This window comes from Egretta garzetta, unplaced genomic scaffold (genome assembly GCF_000687185.1).
Source record: "Egretta garzetta isolate BGI_Z169 unplaced genomic scaffold, ASM68718v1 scaffold372, whole genome shotgun sequence".
NCBI classification, from domain to species: domain Eukaryota; kingdom Metazoa; phylum Chordata; class Aves; order Pelecaniformes; family Ardeidae; genus Egretta; species Egretta garzetta.
Genome location: NW_009258889.1, coordinates 542,964 through 558,209, shown reverse-complemented (window position 1 = coordinate 558,209; position 15,246 = coordinate 542,964). Strand labels below are relative to the sequence as shown.

At 42.1% G+C, this 15,246-nt stretch overlaps 1 protein-coding gene across 3 annotated transcripts in view; it reads right to left on the bottom strand.

The window, feature by feature from the left end:
* The window catches only part of LOC104121974 (CREB binding protein), an 83,605-nt gene that overhangs the window by 42,429 nt on the left and 25,930 nt on the right, over positions 1–15,246 (bottom strand). For all 3 annotated transcript variants that reach the window (XM_035889664.1, XM_035889663.1, XM_009634046.2), the window contains 2 exons: positions 6,477–6,726; positions 5,816–5,929 (listed from right to left, as the gene is read on the bottom strand). In XM_035889664.1, the coding sequence (XP_035745557.1) occupies positions 5,816–5,929; positions 6,477–6,726 (364 nt within the window). The remainder of the gene's footprint in view (positions 1–5,815; positions 5,930–6,476; positions 6,727–15,246) is intronic.

Genomic DNA, 15,246 nt, shown 5'->3' with positions numbered 1-15,246 from the left:
AAGAGGATCCTATTTCTCCAGAAAAGTCAGAACAACTCCCCCCCATACGCTTTCCACACTGGCTGTAAATCAGAGGGCACATCTCTGGAGAGGGCAGAGCGATGCTGAAAGGCTGGGTAAGGGTTCTGGCCATCCCACAGAGGATAGCCAAGTGTTTCACCATTCCTCATGCTCTTCTGGGGGAAAAAAGCGGCACTGATCTTCTGCGGACTGCAAGCTTGGCTCGAAGCTCACTCTGAAGCTAAGGCAGAGCTTGGAGGAGTCAGTCACCTCTTGCCCACGCTTTTGGGCTGAGCTTTGGCAGCGGTATCAGTTACTATGAAGCACAAGTTCAGCCCTCGTGTTCGAGCAGCTGTAGGAACCACAATCCAGCCAATTCTAGAGAAGTCTACTTAAGCAAGATCACATTTCCAGATCTCTATTTCTGCCCCAGACCAAAGACTACTTCTAAAACTTCAGTTTGGGTATTTGTCAGAGTTGACAGTCTGAATGTCACTTTAAAAGTGACAACATGGTGAGTAAGTCTACTTTAAACAGAAAAAAAACCCCACTGTTTTTTCATAACATGACTAACATTATCATAAGGGGATAATGTCTGAAGACCACTGTTTTGACTTGCGGTTTGAAAAGACTAATGTTCTCCAAGAAGTTCCACGTGCGTGCATGTACCAATTCAAGCAGGCAAAAGTCACTAAAGCTGGTAAACAGCCAAACGTTGCTTCAACGCTTCAAACAGAAGCATTCTTATTAGAATCACAGAATCGTTTAGGTTGGAAAAGACCTTTAAGATCACCTAGCCCAACCGTTCCCCTAACCCTGCCATCCCACCACTAAACCCTGTCCCTAAGCACCTCGGCTGCCCAGCTTTTAAATGCCCCCAGGGATGGGGACTCGACCCCTTCCCTGGGCAGCCTGTTCCAATGCTTGACAACCATTTCAACCCTTTCAACAAGGGGACAGACTACATTCTTGCAGCCAGCGGTACACTTACAACATGGAAATGAGTGGCTCTGACTATATGGTCTCAGGCTTTCTACATTTTATAACTCGGTTAATAGCATACTGTACTGAGTATTTTCACATCATCAGGAATCTGATTTTGAAGGGGGTTTTTTTTGTCTGTTTGTTCATTGGTGTGATACGAATGCATGACAGTAGCTCAACCTGTCAAACAAGATGGAGGAAGAGAGTATTAAATTTCCATACTGGACAGATGAAGTGCAAACGCAGTCCTTTCTGTGGCAGATACCATAGGAAATCAAGTCAATTTAAATAAATACAGCACTGACACAAACAGGAGTTATCACATTAGGCCACTGCTACATGAAGCAACGTCTACTGTGATTTCTTTTTTTATTAACTGATGCTTTAGACATTGATGAGCTCGTGACAGAAGTTACAAGTGTAAATACAACTCTGTACAGGACTGTTCACATCTGAAATGCTTTAAAGACAACTGAGCTCCACATGTCCCACTGTTACAAAGTCACACGTGTTTATGTATCTTATGAGTGAAAGCTCAAACAAGCAGAAGTTAAGCAGCCCCAGAACTTCCCTGATGATGCCCTCCTGGGTATATGCATTAGGATGTAATCTAAATGACCGAGCACCCTCTCATCTACAGGATTCCTGTTTCAGTGTGCAAAGTAGGTAACGCTGCCTTAATGAAACTGCACGCACGTCTTCTAGAAGGGAGCCCCTCTGCCCCTCCAGCTGATTAGAATTTAAATACAGACTGCTAACGCTGTTTTAAGTATGAATGTCCAGCACTCCTCTAACCTCACCACCCAGTGAAAGCAACATGTTAATCCATTTTTGAGAAGTCCGATTTAAATTTTTCATTTTGCTTCCAAATTCTGGAATTGAGACTCGTTCAGCAGCGTTCAAATGCTCTGTCCTGCAGCTCCTCACTCTGCTTGTTACATCCATTCTAGCTCAAAGCGGCTGGAGCAAAAATTCTGCCGGTAACCTTGACTCACCTCAGCACAAGCCTGTCCTGCACCCAGAGTTAGGCAGGTATACAAAAGGTAAGCGTACATGATCGTCTAATTAAAGGCTGCATCACTAATCAAATCATTGGGTAACTAAAGATTTTATGAGCAACTCAAAGGTAGGAAGCGTCAGCATTAAACTTTACAACCAATGCCATTTTAATTTTTATTTCAGTTAAGCATTAAACTAAAAGCCTTCAGAGTACAGCATCATATTAGTCAATGAAGGACCTTCTTAATCTGTGGGCTAACCATCTATCATGTGGCTCCGTGCAGTAACTGAGAGCTGGTAGGTCACCATCACATATGATTTCCAGCACTGGAAAAAAACAAGATGCACATTTTGCGTGTAGATTTTACAGACAGTTACTGACAGACTTGAGCAAACTGGATTTCATTTCCCGTTTTTACAGGAAACAAGCTCTAGTGAAGAAGTTGCCGCCTACTCTTTCTGAACACATTTCCCCGCGCACCAATGCACTCCCCCCTTCTCTGCAAAGGGTTAATTCCCAAAGGTTCTACACCCAGGTCTTCTTTCAGTTTCTGCCCATACTCAATAACCTACTGCCTCAGCCAGCCAGCTCCTAGGCCCGATTTCCATTTCCCTGAACAGATTCCCACCCTCCACCCCTGAGTCCACGTACTCCAGAATTTCTGGCCCAGTCTTCTTTAAAATAATGGTTTTAGATGAAGATTAGTTGTCTCAAATTCACACTCTCTCAATCCAGCTTTTTCCTCACTGCATTTTATTTAAAATTTTTCTGTGGGGAAAAAACCCAGGGGAGACTAGCTCCATGTTCACAACTCCACCTTCCAGTCTCACTCAACTGAACAGAGATCCCAAAGACTTCCTTCAGTCCCTCGATCCTGAAATGGAGCACATCAAGCATTGCATGAGGATGGCCCAGGGCATAACAAACGGTGAGCACAGCACACTTATCACCACCTGTAGGGCTGTGGTACCCAGTAGCTGTTTGGTGGCACAACACCCACCTGCCCGGGTCAGGAACAGAAGAATTAAGAAGCTCAAGCATGTACATGACAAGATGAATCTTCAGAAAAAAGAACTGTTATGATAGAGCTATAAAGCTAGGAAATGTATCAACAGCTGTTTGCTAGAGTTTGTAACTCAAATTGTGGTGGGCTCAGCAGGGAGCAGGAAGTACTTCCTAGCAAAACCAACCCTCCAACCCCAAAACATTTCTACCAAATTACAAACCATTACTTCAAAACACAGGAGTCACCGGCTTATTCAAAAGAAGAGCTTAATATTTTAGCGTGTGCAAAGTAATTCCTTCCCCCTGTTTTCCCCTACTGTCCCAGAGGTATACAGGCAGTAAGAACCATGTGGAACAGAAATAATTTCAAACTTGTCCCAGCATGCCCTATTAACAAGTCATGTTACTACCAACAATTACAATAAGATGGTTCAAGATTACTTAAAAAAAAAAAAAAAAAGCAGCTATACAAATGAAACCTGGCACAGACAGCTGTTTCTTGCAAAGAATCTAAACACTAAAACATGGAGTAAAAAACCTGTAAAGAAATTATTATTAAAAAATTAAATTCAATTAAATTATTACTCCATAGTAATAATTTAAACCCAAGGAGTTCTTGCAGCATGCAGAGGGAATCCCCCAAGGAGCAGGAACAGATAGCTACAAAGAGCACGTGAACCACTGCACAGGCGAAGGGTGGAAGCAAGCCACCATATTGCAATGTTTCAGAAGTGCTGAACTGCAGAATGTTCTAAAAGATTGGCACACTTTGAAGGAGCCACTTGAAAGCCCAGCAGAGATACAACAGGACTCAAAATAACAATAGTAAAATAGGCATGAGCACGGAAAGGAAGATTCTAGGACTGAAATTCTTTAATGACCATCACAGGGTCATCCATTCTGGAAGGACGACAGCCTGACAAAAGTAACGAGGGTCACTATGCTTCTCACTTCTTTTTCCTTTTCTAAATGTTCTCATCATATTCTGCCATACGCAGATCCCCTCCTCCCCCCAATCTAGCAGACGCTAGAATTATTTATTCCTAAGAGAGCCAACATTTTCTTCAAGTCTTCAACTAACCTAGCTTAGGATCAGGCACAGTGTTTTCAAATGCACATATTAATGTAAATCATTTCACAAACATCTTTGAATGCCTAAAAGGGGGTATCCTTTATAATATATCTAAACACGTATTTTGAGCGTTCATCTTTTAACTTCAAACAAACCACGAGGTGTCACGTGTATGACTCACAGACATAACTCAGAACAAAGTACCCTGCACCTCAGCAAATCTTCATGGTTTCTACCACTGGATTATTGATTAATTGAATAGAAGGAGGAGATTTCACATTTATTTCCCCTGCATGCAACAAGAGAGCCAAACTCTACACTTACCCATTATAATTCTGTTGCATTCAAACAACATCCTGTTTGATCCCATAACAAAATTATTTTTAAGGACTGGTTTTGCTCAAATGCCCTCTCTTTTGATAAGCTGAATGAATGACGTAAAAACAAATACTGCACAAACTACTTTTCTATAGCAGCTTGTATTGAAAAAAACCCAATTCTGTTGTGCTAGATGTTGTTAGCACTTTGATAACAACTGTGTAATAAGGATGTTATGCACAAATGGACCATGTCATATTAAAAAGCAAAGCTTTCAACACATTTTTTGAAGGCCAAACATAACTAATCACTTGCAACAAATTACTGCTTTTAACACACAAGATGTATCTTGTTTACCAAGGAGAAGTTTGGTAAAACAGAAACAAACCCCTTACCTCCAAGTAGCTCTATGCTTATAATTTTTTTTTTGTTTTGGAGGGAAAAAACACCCTCCTGAAACTATAATGAGAGCATCCTCAATGGACAATTTGGACAGTCTTAGCAGCTACTCTCCCCTCTGCCTTAATCTCACCTAACCTAGGAGCTCTTCTCTGTCCTCCAAGGTTTATGAGCGTTCCTTGCTGCAGTCTCAGCCTAAATGGAAATTAGCAGAATGCTTCCAACACAACTCAAATGTACAAGCTTTGCAAGTCCTCCAGCTATTTTCCACTTCTTAACCCTTATTTAAATATACTGAGGCATAACATTACTTAGACTTCTAGAACTGCTGCATCTATGCTGTAAAACGTTCTACCTTGGCATCTTTTCAAAGGATTTGATGAGAAGCAAAGCTACCAACATAAGTTCAGTATTTTCTGTTTCAGAGCAAGACGGAAGAAATGCACTAGAAATTGGGTGCCTCCAAGCATCAGTAACAGCTAAGCTATTATAAAAAACAGGCATGGGCGAAACCTCTATGATTTGCAGAACTTAAGCTAGTCTATACCAGCATTAAATACACTTAATGATTAGGACACCCAGATGAGATCTTTTTGTGCACAGGCCTTCTTTTTTTTTTTAACATATATAAATATTTTTGATTATTCTTAATCACTAGCATGTTGATTTAAGTTGTTTCTAGCAGTAAGAAAAATAATAAGTAGCTTATATCTTCCCCCAAACCCTACCTACATCCAAAACTGCATTATAGCTAGAATGGATTGACCTGCCTCATAATAAAACACCAGCTAGAAGTTGCCACACCCTTTAAAAACGGATGCGCACTTGATCTGGGATTTTTCCCTTTTCAATTATTGTGTATTTAAGTAATAAATTGCATTCGATTATCAGAAAAGAGAATTCATCCTTATACAAGATTATTAAACAGCTCTTAAGTTTGTTGGGACACTGTCAACATTTATTCCTGCACTGCATGTTTGATCAACTTTATTTTAACAGTGTCATTCCATAGTGACAGCAGTAAAACAACTACTTACGTTGTTGATTTCTTTTGTCACTGGCATTTTTCAAAGGAAGGCACACAGGACAGTCGTGCCGAGTACAATTCTTCCAGTGGGAGATGATTTGTCTTGAAGATGCACAATGAGCAACTGTAACAAGGAAAAGCAACAGAATTAAGGTCACTTCTTGGTTAACTGGTTTTGAGTGAACTCATCTCATTTTTTAGAGCAACTCTGTTCTTTCTTCTTTACAAGCAATGTAACTAAACATCGCTAAATGCAACTAAAATTTTTTGGGACTCACCAATAATGCTGTAAGAAATGAAGGAAACTCGCACTAAAATCTAAGAAACTTTACATGGCTGAGTTGCAGGCAAACACACGGTGGATATTACACCCTCTTTATAGAACGGAGATGAAAAAAAGAGGCTTTCAAGGCTAGCGTTGGTAGTATCCCATTTCTAAAAAGCAAATATTGCATTCTGTTTTCTAAACTGACAACTGTGAAGAGATCAGAAATGGAAACTGAGCAAAGGTAATGATAAAGGGAGCAGCTGTTTAATTAAAAAACCAGTTTTGGCACTCATTTGTGCCAGGTACAGGGATCTTCTTGACAAGAAGAGAAACAGCGCTGACAAATGCACAAGAAACCTTACATAGCTCATTTGCAAGAGTAGCTTCAGCAACGCGCTCTCACCTTGACAGGCCTTCCCAGCTTGACAGTGTGTCATGTGGTTGAGGACATTTTTCATGGTTCGACAGTGCGGTAGAGCACAGGCCCGCACCTCTCCATTCGCTTGCTCGCGCCTCTGACATTTGTGAGCGTGAAGCAGCAAAACCAACTGCTGCTGGATCAGTTTGCGCTTCTCCGGATCTGCCGTTGGTCCAGTTGCCATCGCCTGGGTCGGTACAATTCCCACTTGTTGTACCTGGGTTTGCATCTGGGACTGAGAGAACAGGTAGTTTAGCATCGCGTTTGCAAGTCTCAATTCTGATCTTAATCTTGTATGATAATTTGAGTATCACAAGACTATTTACCAAGCATTCTGCTACGACTGGCTACGAGGATTATTATGCCAGCCACTGTAGCATTCTCAAACATTTCTATTCTAACCGTGAAACAACAAAAATGTATTGAGAGGTTCCTCTGTCAAGACATTTACAAACAATAGTTTAAGTAACAAGCCATTCAAAATCTTCTGTTTATTAGACAGACCATAATTCCAACAGCTCTTATCACACTTGGAGGTGGAATTCAAGTCTGTTTAGTATTATATTTTATATCATAGGTTTTATACACTTCAATCCTAGTTTCTTGTCCCCAACAGAAAGAGGAATCCAATGGGAGAAGACAGTCAAAATTATATGACTGTCTCTGTTCCAGTAAAAAGTAGAACTGATTTTCCAAGCCAAATTAGCCTTTCTTCTCACAAGTGAATGATAATATTCCTTTCATAGAGAAAATTTCCAAGGTACAATGTATACAGTTTTCCTCCGGAAAGGGCCACCTAAATCTGGATTGCATTTTGTCTACTGAAGTGAACTAGAGTTGACTACAGGGTGATGCTAGGTTGTATTAGCTTGTAAAAATCTGGTATTTTATTTCCAGCTTCCATTCTTTACGGACACACTTCTGTGCCAATGCCTGAGCCCTGCCTGCCAGACCCTGCATACCCGGAGATCTTCAGTCTAAGACATGGCTCGTAACAGTGAGGAAGATATAAATAGCTTAAGATGTCATTTCTTCAGCACAGATTTAGAAGCTTTTCGACTGCCTTCTTGGACCTTTGAAGGACAACAAACGCAGAACCCTGATTTTCAAAATTAAACACAACTACAGCCTGCAACAACTCCACCGGCAGGAACAGATACGGGACTGCAAAAGCGCTTCCCTGTGATTCGCAGCCTGAATTAACAATCTCATGGATAAATATGAAACTGTCCCAAGAATCACTTTGATTATGCACTGTAAATATAGGTTACCACAGAAAAGCTCACCAGCTTCCAAGCTACCTAAGGAAAATCAGCCATCAAACCCGCTTATAAACAGAATATAGGAGGAACAGGATTATACTGGGGAGGCAACAGAGGAATAATTCAGTGCTGTCTACGGAACTACTGACCAAAGCTGCTCACTACATTTAAGGAAAAGTACCCTTAAGTGTCAGAATACACCATTTCTAGCCCACTCTACTTTTGACCTTCGCGAAGGACTCCCCAGAAAATCTCACAGCCTACAAAACGGAGCAAGTAACAGCAAGAAAACTCATTTTCTTAGGTTAACAAAAGGTTCCCTGGCACAAGCTCTCACTACTCCAGCAGCAAGCTTCGTCCTCAGCTTTGCCACCTGCACATCAGGTTTTAAAGAGCTAGCTTTTCTTCTGGAGAACGAAGCACGCAAGATCAAGTAGAAAACACAATGTCTTGTATTTGATGGAGGAGTCCCCACGACTCTACCACTGATAACGATTCTATAGGAAATCTTAAGGAGGAATTGCTGCATCTGCTTGTCTTGGGCTTGCAAGAAAAAGAGCAGAAGGAAAGAAACCCATCCACTTGTGCTCTCAGTGTATGCAGCTGAAATTAAGTCTTCCATTTCTTCCGTGAACAAATCCACAAGAGCAGACAGGTTTTGCTGACACAATTCTTGGGTCACAAATAGGAAACAATTAGTTCAGCCAATCTGCAGAAAAATACAGAGACCGTGCCAAAGAAAATCTTGTTGGAATCGAGGTTTTCATCCCAGTCAAAGAATTGCTTCCCAAGCCAAATTTCTCCTTTTGTTTCTACCCTACCAGTTAATAGACATGACTACAGCTGTATCAGCACAGATATAATGCCCTGACCCAAAGGGATTTCTTGAAGATTAAGTAACAAAAAACCAGAATTGTGGAGTATCAAAACAAGCAGTCTTGGTCCAGATGAAAGTGTCTGCAGGTACGTACAAAAAAAAAAAAACCCAAACCAAACCAAAACTCAGAATATTGCCTAAGCTCTATACAATTGTGTTGGTCACTATTTCAACCTTACAAAGTCCTAAACCTGCCAGTATAATGAACGATCTCTCCACCATCTCACTTTCAAGACTGTTGACTGAGGAAGTTGATCTCTTCCTGTTAGTTTGTCTTCTAAGAGCAGTGGTCCGCAGGACCAGCGCAAAACCGCAGATATGCCAGTGCACTGCAGTCACACCAAAGGGGCGTAGATCCTCTTCTAACCACAGAAATCCTTCCACTCCAGAATGAGCAGGAAGCTTCATGTTGCTTCGCCTGAATGACTAACAATTTTCTTGATTGAGCAGGAAATTCAGACACTTCTGCTCCCACAATTAAAAGAAAGGCTTCAGTGGTCAGATACAGGAGGAAAAAAGAAGAGTTTTGCTTCTCTTGCTCCCTTGTTGAGCTTCACCATAAACAGAATAAACAGACATGGGGTTAAAAGTCGTCCACAACCTCCAACACAGAGATGGTAGCTTCATTAACCAGTTTTCTAGCACCAGGGTAATACAACACTTTATACTGTAAAGCAGCTATTAATACCATCTAAAGTTATGGAAACTACATATTCATACAGGAAGATAGTTCTGCCCTGTCTCTATTCTGAAGGGCAAAAGCTTCCAATGCTTCTGGGCAGCATGTATGCACAAGTATCTTCATGGACTTGGATGGACACAAAGTTCCCTGGTGGTTTTACTTTACCAAGATGACCAGTAATCCTCTATGGTTTAACATATTCATATTCAAAGGCGCTCAACATTGTCTGTCAAGACCAAACACTAGGTACCCTTTCTTATAAAAGCAGGCACCAATTTCAGTAGCACTGGTGATCTTTCAGCAGATAACAACCCGATACAGAACTCAAGTGTCAGCCTAGCTTCTGTATAGCATTATGTATTTTAAAATACATTTCCTCTTCCATGACTTCTTTTTATTTCTATGTTCTTTCCTTCTCCCTGATAACAGAATGCCTCTTTCTGGAATCACTGTATTACAACAAATCTTGCATTTAAAAAAGGCCTTTTAGCTTTTTAAGACGGGTTTGTAATCAACAGTGGGCCTTAGTGAGATAATTAAGAATCCACTGCCACAAAGAGTTATTATTTTGATACAGTTATTTGGTTTATAGACCTTCCCCCACCCTAACCAGAAGGCAGGTAGCACTTTATACTTGGGGGTTTCTCAGTCTGTTGACATCTTGGACTAGAAAAAGGATGTTATTTACTAGCGACAAGAGATTTTTAACGTCATCCACGTGTACATTTACATTACGGGCACATCCAGTCTATCAATTAAGACTTTAAAAAAACCAACCCTTGCAGTATCTGCAGAGAGCAAGGTTGCATCCTGCCTTCACACATGCAGGAGTACATAGGTGAAACACACCCAAACCTCTTCAGCTCCCCTTCAACCACAGGCTTGAAGCGGGATCCTGGGGGCCCTTTTCAGAAGAGGGATAGTGGGCATACAGCAGATATACTGTGAAAGCCACACAGAACCAGTTTACACTTGTTGCAGTTCTCTCTGATATTCTCCACGTGGATGGTAGTTTCTCTGGCTCCACCAGTTACTGCGAACAGGCATGGTCTGAACAGCCTGGTCCTACCCACACAGGAAGGATCCTTGTGGCACCAGGCATCTGAAGGTCTGCTTTGGCTCCAGGGGTCCGTGCACACACACACAACAGGCTGACACAAGTAGAAGTAATAAAAGCACAAGCGCTTTGCATTTGTGCCCAATAACCCTACACAGCTGCATTTTCTTATCCAAGTAGCAGGAGGAATCAGAATCTGAGTCTGTATGGTGAGCAGAAGACTTAAGAGAGGGGGGAAAAAATCTTCCTGAACTGGACACAGCCTCAGAAAGTGGTCATGCTCTCTGGAAGGAGATTGACTCGGGTGGCAAGAAGTGATGTTAGCCTGTTAGTAGCACCAATCTGAGAGCTTGCAATGTGGCTAGCAAAAGAGAAGTAATGTGATGCTCTCAGCTCCTGTATAAAAAGCCAACATGATGCACAGTCTTAACATGAAAAGTATGTTCAAAGCCCAAGTTTTATTTCAAAGTTTTAGCACTGACATGGCTACAGGTAGAGTTTCCATATCAAGAGCAAAGGGGAAGATTTTCATTTTCCAACTTTCACTTAGCACTCTGGAGCGTAACTTCCACCTCTGAAGCTGGTCCTGGGGAGCGAGCCTCGCAAGCCCACAGCAACCACGAAAGGGAAGAAGGCTCCTACGGAAGAAGGCTTATATGCCATAGAAGGAACTTGAATAGTTGGTACTAGAGAATGCCCTCAGTGCACTTGGCTTTTAATGGCTAAAAGAGGTGGTTTTTTTTTCCAAAAACCAGCAAATGCCTCAATATTACACGGTTGACTCTGCTGGGAACCAAGGCTGGATCAGCATCTTTCTTCAGGATACACTTTTGGAGTTTTTTATCTTCTTGCCTTTCTGATTTGAAAGACCAGAAAATGCCAAGAAAAACATATCAAAGAAGTGTTTCAAAGCAACAAAAAGAGACACAGCTTGATACAGGAATCTGCAGAGTCCAGCTCTCACATACAGAAAGTTACCTGTACAAAATTTTAAGAGAGGTTTCTATAGGATTTACTGAGTGACAAAACAGACTGAGGAATGATCAAAATTAAAAACCCCAAATAGCAAATCCGTGCATGAGAGACATATGAGGTTTGTAAGTGAAGGAAAGCCATGCTGTCAGAGTGCTGGCTACGGAGCACTTCACCTCAACTGCTGGAAGAGAGCAGAAATGGCGATGGATATTCTCCACCACATATATTCATATTTGGGAGATGGAAGAGTAGAACATGAACCAGAGTGCTGGGAAGGAGCAGATCCTCTTTTCAGCTCACTTTTACCAGCCTGGCACCATTATTTATGGATGGAGCAGAAACTAAAATGTTCCACCATTCAAAGCAATACAAGTTCCCAGGATGAAATCCTCCACCAAGAGATGTCTACTCTGCTCCCGACACAGTAACACCGTTTCTCTGGCACTGAACGCTATCTGTTCCATTTGTTTCCAGGTTAAGATATCTTCCATCAGAAGACCATGGCTAAGCAGTATCCACAAGCTTTTCCCAGCTGTTTGCTAGGCTGCTCCTCCTCTTCAAATCACGTGGGATTTTCTTGAGGAGTGAGCACACCTTGGAAAGAGAAACTTTGAGCATGCAGGTCAGGGCAGGCACAGGGAAGGTGAGCACAGCAAACAGCAAGCCCACCAGAGACCAGGAGACTGCTGATGAGAGCAGCAAGCAGACACACAGCCTCTGGGGCAGCAGTCACAGACCTTTCCTGCAGTGAAAGAGAAGACTGAGTTTGCTGCAAGAGAGGAAAAAAAAAAATCACTGAAAGGTTAAGAAAGCAAGCCTTCCCCACTGCAAGGGCACGACAGAGGTTTTTCATAAAGCCTTTTATTTCTAGTCTCTAGAATGAGATACAAGTTGTCTATTTTAAGTAGCTACAGTTCTACTTGTTCTAATTAAACTTGGCCGCCAAGTATAAAAGCCTTCTTCCTCTCTCTAGGAGGCCTGCAGCAAGGCACACCTAAGACAGCCTTATCCCCTAGTCTTAAAGATCATTGTTTTCCTTTCTTCTGACCAAAATCTGTCAACAAAAAAAAATCCAAAGGACATCAAAAGAAACAGAGAAGCAAGGAAGAACACAACCGAACACTCGAGATGTAGTTTAATAAGAGATCAGAAAAAAAAAAAAAATGCAAGAGAAGATATGCCGTTCCAATTCAAGTCAAGAGAACCAAGGAGAAACGATTTCCTTAGCTTCCAAAAAGTAATATTCTCTCAACTCCATCTGCTGGTCATAAGGATAACTGTGGAACCAAGCTGGTGTCTGAAAGCCAAACTTCACACATTGTACTCCTAACCCACGTAGAAATACTAGATTTACTGGTACGTCTTTGAAGAAACCAGCCATCCCCACACCCTTGGAATATGCAGCACTGCAGACACCGCAAAGCTTCAGCAAGTTTGATGGAAAGGTCGTAACAGGGTTCCCCCCACTGACAGCACATGCCGGAGTCTGGGTACTCCGAAAAGAAGAGGCTCCTGGCTCCCATGCAGGCTGCACACTGCGCTGAGTGCCAAAGTGCAGAGCATGGCTCGCTTCCACAGCTGGCTAAAAGAGGTTTTTTTTTTTCCAAAAACCAGCAAATGCCTCAATATTACACGGTTGACTCTGCTGGGAACCAAGGCTGGATCAGCATCTTTCTTCAGGATACACTTTTGGAGTTTTTTATCTTCTTGCCTTTCTGATTTGAAAGACCAGAAAATGCCAAGAAAAACATATCAAAGAAGTGTTTCAAAGCAACAAAAAGAGACACAGCTTGATACAGGAATCTGCAGAGTCCAGCTCTCACATACAGAAAGTTACCTGTACAAAATTTTAAGAGAGGTTTCTATAGGATTTACTGAGTGACAAAACAGACTGAGGAATGATCAAAATTAAAAACCCCAAATAGCAAATCCGTGCATGAGAGACATATGAGGTTTGTAAGTGAAGGAAAGCCATGCTGTCAGAGTGCTGGCTACGGAGCACTTCACCTCAACTGCTGGAAGAGAGCAGAAATGGCGATGGATATTCTCCACCACATATATTCATATTTGGGAGATGGAAGAGTAGAACATGAACCAGAGTGCTGGGAAGGAGCAGATCCTCTTTTCCGCTCACTTTTACCAGCCTGGCACCATTATTTATGGATGGAGCAGAAACTAAAATGTTCCACCATTCAAAGCAATACAAGTTCCCAGGATGAAATCCTCCACCAAGAGATGTCTACTCTGCTCCCGACACAGTAACACCGTTTCTCTGGCACTGAACACTATCTGTTCCATTTGTTTCCAGGTTAAGATATCTTCCATCAGAAGACCATGGCTAAGCAGTATCCACAAGCTTTTCCCAGCTGTTTGCTAGGCTGCTCCTCCTCTTCAAATCACGTGGGATTTTCTTGAGGAGTGAGCACACCTTGGAAAGAGAAACTTTGAGCATGCAGGTCAGGGCAGGCACAGGGAAGGTGAGCACAGCAAACAGCAAGCCCACCAGAGACCAGGAGACTGCTGATGAGAGCAGCAAGCAGACACACAGCCTCTGGGGCAGCAGTCACAGACCTTTCCTGCAGTGAAAGAGAAGACTGAGTTTGCTGCAAGAGAGGAAAAAAAAAAATCACTGAAAGGTTAAGAAAGCAAGCCTTCCTCACTGCAAGGGCACGACAGAGGTTTTTCATAAAGCCTTTTATTTCTAGTCTCTAGAATGAGATACAAGTTGTCTATTTTAAGTAGCTACAGTTCTACTTGTTCTAATTAAACTTGGCCGCCAAGTATAAAAGCCTTCTTCCTCTCTCTAGGAGGCCTGCAGCAAGGCACACCTAAGACAGCCTTATCCCCTAGTCTTAAAGATCATTGTTTTCCTTTCTTCTGACCAAAATCTGTCAACAAAAAAAAATCCAAAGGACATCAAAAGAAACAGAGAAGCAAGGAAGAACACAACCGAACACTCGAGATGTAGTTTAATAAGAGATCAGAAAAAAAAAAAATGCAAGAGAAGATATGCCGTTCCAATTCAAGTCAAGAGAACCAAGGAGAAACGATTTCCTTAGCTTCCAAAAAGTAATATTCTCTCAACTCCATCTGCTGGTCATAAGGATAACTGTGGAACCAAGCTGGTGTCTGAAAGCCAAACTTCACACATTGTACTCCTAACCCACGTAGAAATACTAGATTTACTGGTACGTCTTTGAAGAAACCAGCCATCCCCACACCCTTGGAATATGCAGCACTGCAGACACCGCAAAGCTTCAGCAAGTTTGATGGAAAGGTCGTAACAGGGTTCCCCCCACTGACAGCACATGCCGGAGTCTGGGTACTCCGAAAAGAAGAGGCTCCTGGCTCCCATGCAGGCTGCACACTGCGCTGAGTGCCAAAGTGCAGAGCATGGCTCGCTTCCACAGCCCAGAGATTTTGCATGATCTCACCGCAGCAGAGCATTGCCAATCCTGCATCGAACCATTGAAGTGACACTGAATCTCAGTAGCATGTCACCAAAACTTCCAACAGCGTCAGAAGCAACATCTTTCTTTTGGAAACAAGTCATTCACTCAGGATATCAAGCTGCCCGCTCTGTAGGGAGAACTGATTGTATTCTGTAACAGTCACACAAAGCCAAAGCTAATATGTTGTTCCGATCTACAGTTAGGAAAACAAAACAAACAAATAAAAATCAATCCATCCATCTGGCACAGAAAATTAATACCTTAATGCTGACCTTTTAATCAGTTTAATACCATAAGGTTTGTTACTTCTTTCCTAATTAAAGAGATTAAACCAAACGTGCTTCTCAGGGTCTAGTGTAAGGTCATGCCTGGAACAAGGGTTGGAAGCTGCAATGAACTAACGCTTCCGAGAACCACTTCATCGGGGAGGGGGGGGAGAGAGAAAGAGTG